The sequence below is a fragment of the Oryzias melastigma genome, linkage group LG8 (genome assembly GCF_002922805.2).
Source record: "Oryzias melastigma strain HK-1 linkage group LG8, ASM292280v2, whole genome shotgun sequence".
Lineage (NCBI taxonomy): Eukaryota > Metazoa > Chordata > Actinopteri > Beloniformes > Adrianichthyidae > Oryzias > Oryzias melastigma.
The window spans coordinates 5895106-5899893 of record NC_050519.1 but is presented as its reverse complement, the minus strand read 5'-3'; the positions used below and the strand labels follow the sequence as shown (position 1 = coordinate 5899893).

The window sequence follows — 4788 nt, the reverse complement described above, 5'->3', positions numbered from 1 at the left end:
CACGTCTGACAAAAAATGATGACATCACAGCAGGCGAAACTGTCAAAAAGTGGTAAAATTCTCTAATGGGGCTCAAAAAAAAAATCAAATCCACTAATGAAACCAAAACACGTGTCAGGGAAATCCAAAGGAAGTTTTGGAATTATTATGGGATGGCTACAGGATCTATGGCTTCCATGTTTTGGCAAAGAGAGAGATTTGGCAATCTTCACATTTTTTTGTACAATACGGGAAATGAAAACATTTGTTTGAGCAATCTTGATAACATTTTCACACACCACCAGCTTAAGTCTACAGCATCTACTGGTTTTGTTGACCTTTGACCTTGGGGAAAGGCTGCCATCTTGAATAAAAAAAAAACATCAAATTAAAACTTCTAGGGATTTCAATCTTCTAACTCCTTAAGCATCATTGGGAAGCTAATTAGCTAAAAATGCTGGTTTTAAAGTTTGTAGATTTTCAACGGTGTTAGCGTAGCGAGTCTACAAAAAAGATACTTATCTTTAGCTTATATATTTTTTACTAGAATATTGTGAAAACTTAAAATATGAATCCTTAGCTCAAGCTGAATGAAATGATATAACATACTGTGTGAACATATTAGGAATGTGGGCGTGGTGAACAAAGATCCTCCGTTGCTAAGTAAATAAAAAAATTTACTTTTGCTGAATCTTCAAAAAATTACATAGACCTGTCCGTCACCCCCAGACGACCAAAAAATCAAATGGTTGCTATGGAGATAAAACTAATAGAAAGCTTTTTTCTATGAATGTATCATTGGTCTGACTTTTCAAACTGAAATGAGCTTCATTGTCAAAAACTTTAGTTGAATCTTTATTTCTGCCCAATCTTCTTCTCTGTTGGGATGCGCATTGTGCAGTGACATGTGAGCAGAACTGCTGCACAGATGGTGAAAAGTCCCACTGCTCCACTTTTCTAACAAGCTGTCCTCTACCCATTTCTGCACTCACAAAAATCACCCTAAAACACTTCCTGCTCTCAATCTTCTCCCCTCATTCTCTCCATCACGGAGCTCCAACTTTGATATTTGCACTCATCTCCTCTCCTGTTGGCTCTCTGGCTGTTTATGCTTCAGTTTCAGTGCATTTCCCTTTGTGTCTGTCCTCCCTTTCATCTCTCGGTTGTTCATTGTCTTTATCCTCTCCTCGGCTGTGAACACTGCTCAGTCACAAGCTCGACGTTGAGATGATGATGGGATCTGAGTTTATAATTAGTCGTCCTTAAGGGCACCTCAGCTCTGTCCTCTGCAGATGGTGAGGACATTAGCGTCCTGCAGGAGCAACAGCCAGATATTACAGCTGTAGCACAATCCACACAGACAGCAGCTCTGTGATTACAAAATAATTTCCTACAGGCTCCAAAAAGAGTTTTACTCACTGAAGTTCCAGGTCGTTCTGCTCCTGAGGGAGGAACTTGTAGAGCGCCACATAGGTGTGGATGGAGTGGACTTCAATGCGCTTTGGCATCTGGACACAGAGACGCAAGGGGAGCAGGCCATCAGACACACACACAAACAGAAAGGTGGAGACGGTGGAGCTGCTGCAACCTTTGCACCGGTGTCCTCTGGAGGCAGCTGCGCCTGCTCGCCGCTCTCCTCCACCTCCTTTTCCATCTCCTCGTCAGCGACCGGAGCGTCTGCAAGCAGAGGGACATTTTTGTGAGAGAAGCTCTCACGAGAGAAGTTGTTCAGAAAGATTTACACCTTCTCATGCACTCATGGGAAGCTAGAAGAAGCATGAACACACACAACACAAGTCCACACGGAGCCACAAAAACACAAGTGTTTACCCCCCGTCTCCTGAGTTATCTCCTCCTCCATGCTGCACTGCCTCTGCTGCCTCTCCTCACCTCCCTCCCCCTCAAAGAAGGAAACAGAGAAAACAATAAGGTCTCAGCCACATTTTTTTTTAGAAATTTTAATCTCTGTCAGGTTCACAATAATGGACCAAGGGGGCTTTTTTTTCTTTGGTTTGTACACAAATGTGAACAGTTTTGCAATATTTTGCAATGTGGGCCCAAGTGGGCCACATATGGTTTAAAAGTGGCAAAAATGTGCGCCCAAAATGGGTTTGTCCAGAGTTTCCGTGGTGACCCTACCTGTGTTTGCGCTTATTAGCTTAAGAGGACACTCAGTGGGTTGTCTCTCAGGTGGACAGCGTAGTGTGCTAGCAAGGTTCGCTGTAGTGAGCGCCACTGTAGCATGCTAGCGAGCTGTTGTATTGAGCTAGCAACCTCCCCTGTAGTGAGCTAGCAAGCTCATTTGTAGCGAACTAGCGAGCTAGAATGTATTGAGCTAGCAACCTCCACTGAGCGAGCTAGCGAGCTCTGTTGTAGCATGGTAGCAAGCTAATCTGTAGTTATTGATCTGCTCTGTACCACTAGATTGAGTTAGCTAACTCCGGTGTAGCAAGCTATCTAGCTCAATTGTAGCAAGCTAGCGAGGTCTGTTTTATTGAGCTAGCGACCTTCCCTGTAGCGAGGTAAAAAGCTCTGAAGTAGCATGTTAGCAAGCTCCTTTGTAGCAAGCTAGCGAGCTCTATTGTATTGCGCTAGAAACCTCCCCTGTAGCGAGCTAGCGAGCTCTGCTGTAGCATGGTAGCAAGCTAATCTGTAGTTATTGATCTGCTCTGTATCAAGCTAGTGAGCTCCACTATATTGAGTTAGCTAACTCCGCTGTATCAAGCTATCTAGCTCAACTGTAGCAAGCTAGCGATGTCTGTTTTATTGAGCTAGCGACCTTCCCTGTAGCAAGCTAAAAAGCTCTGAAGTAGCATGTTAGCAAGCTCATCTGTAAGGAGCTAGCGAGTTCTGTTGTATTGAGCTAGTGAGCTCCGTTGTATCGAGCCAGCTAACTTTGCTGTATTGAGCTAGCGACCTCTCCTGTGGCGAGCTCTGCTTTAGCGAGCTCCTCTGTAGCGAGCTAGCAAGCTCAGTTGTATCGAGCTAGCGAGCTCCATTGTATCGAACTAGCTAACATCGCTGTATCGAGCTTGCGAGCTCCGGCGTATTGAGGTAGCTAGCTCCGTCATATCAAGCTAGCAAGCTCCGCTGTCCACTGGGAGTCTGCCTAGTGTAGCCACCCACTGAGTGCCCACGTAACCCTTGGATGTTTACATTAAACGTGGGGTCATCTGGACCCCACAAGACAGCGCGCTGAACTTATTTTTTTTTTATTTCACGTGTGTGACAGAAATAAAATCCTGTCCACCTTTGTCATGGGCGGGATCACACATCAATGTAAGGGTGGGGTCATCTGGACCCCATAAGAGAGCACAAGAGTTAAGCCAGTGTGGACTAACACAGGTGGGCCCACATTTTCTGCCCACTTTTACACCATATGGGGCCCACTGGGCCTTGCTGGCTGGGATACTTCTGTCTTCAGAGTTTGCTAAATATGTGAGTTTACTGAAGAGTTTGAAACCTTTTTTACACTCATTTTGTGTTTTATCCACTCATCTTTGTCGAGCATCTGTTGGAATCCGTTTGACAACAAACCCAACAACTGTTGAAGACTTTCTTTTTTAGCAAAAAGCAAAAGATTTCCTTATGATTTGAGTGTTTTTACATCCTTACAGTTCCAGAACCTGTAACATCCATTAATGTTGTCGTACCAAACTGCGCGTTGGTGATTCTGACAGACTGCCAAAACTGGAGCGGCTCATCTGTGCCAAGGACGTCCCATAGCGCAAGGCGGCATAAACGGGATCTACACGCATCCGTGCAGCCGTCTCTGAAACCACACACACACACCCTCATGTTTGAAAGAAAATAAATATATTAATCACACAATTATCCACTTAAAGCTTCGGCTCGAGACACGCCACGGTGAGGACTACATGCTGAGAAACACCGCGGATGTTTCCGGCGCCATTCTGGAGGAAGCCGTTTAAATATATCTGTGAAGCCCTGAACCAGAGTGACCCACTTTAGATGTGAGCAGCAGCCAAAAGTTGGGAAGCTTTCAAGTAAATCTGCACACTTGACACGTGCTTCAGCTGTGGTTGAACTCCAGCTGGAGATAAAAAGAATAAAAATTACATTTTTTTCAGTAAAAGTTGCCCCTGCATGTCATGAAGGTAGTAGAGTTCACTGCTTCTCAAATCTGACTTAACAAATTAGATTTTCAGAGCCAAACGGAGGGATTTATCTTCAAAGTTAAACTCAATCATTTGCAGCAACAGAAATCTGTGCTTCAGTCATCTTGCTAACAGGAAGTCTGAAAGTAGAAATTCTGTGTTCTGTCATTTTATGCTCTTTAGAACCCGACAAAAGAGTCAGTGCACGGATGAAAAGAATTTCAAAATGGATAAAAATTAATTTTGTTGTTCCTTATTTTAGATTCTAAGAAAAACGATGGAAAATGTGAGACAAATTCTGGCAAAAACAATGAATTTATTTAAATAAAAAGGGACAGTTTAAGGATTCGGGTCAGAATTCTTCCCTTAAAATCAGAATTCTGGAAAAAAAATGTTAAAAGTTGAAGTCCTATTAGTTGCAACACACCTGGATGGGTGAAATCCGTTCTCCGGATTTGACCCGTCTCCTGGGGGAGGGGTGAGCTAGAGACACAGCTGCACTAAAGAATGGTTTAAGTGGCTAAAACCCCAAGTACAAGCCCTTAAAGCACACGTGTCAAAGTCAAGGCCCGGGGGCCGGATCAGGCCCTCCGGGTGGTTCTACCCGGCCCTCCAGATCATTTTATTTTATTGTTATTAACGGCCCGATGTTATCTTGTGCTCATTTCTAACTTGTATAATTTTAACAAAT

General features: G+C 43.8%; 1 protein-coding gene across 6 annotated transcripts in view; it reads right to left on the bottom strand.

Annotated features, from left to right (window-relative positions):
- The window catches only part of LOC112145972 (SH3 and cysteine-rich domain-containing protein 2), a 54199-nt gene that overhangs the window by 17705 nt on the left and 31706 nt on the right, over positions 1-4788 (bottom strand). For 4 of the 6 annotated variants that reach the window (XM_036213167.1, XM_024271496.2, XM_024271497.2 and 1 more), the window contains 4 exons: positions 3633-3751; positions 1810-1879; positions 1568-1656; positions 1399-1487 (listed from right to left, as the gene is read on the bottom strand). In XM_036213167.1, coding sequence (XP_036069060.1) covers positions 1399-1487; positions 1568-1656; positions 1810-1879; positions 3633-3751 — 367 coding nt within the window. Of the gene's footprint in view, positions 1-821; positions 1292-1398; positions 1488-1567; positions 1657-1809; positions 1880-3632; positions 3752-4788 lie in introns of those variants that run through there. The other 2 variants (XM_036213169.1, XM_036213170.1) reach the window with 2 other exon arrangements.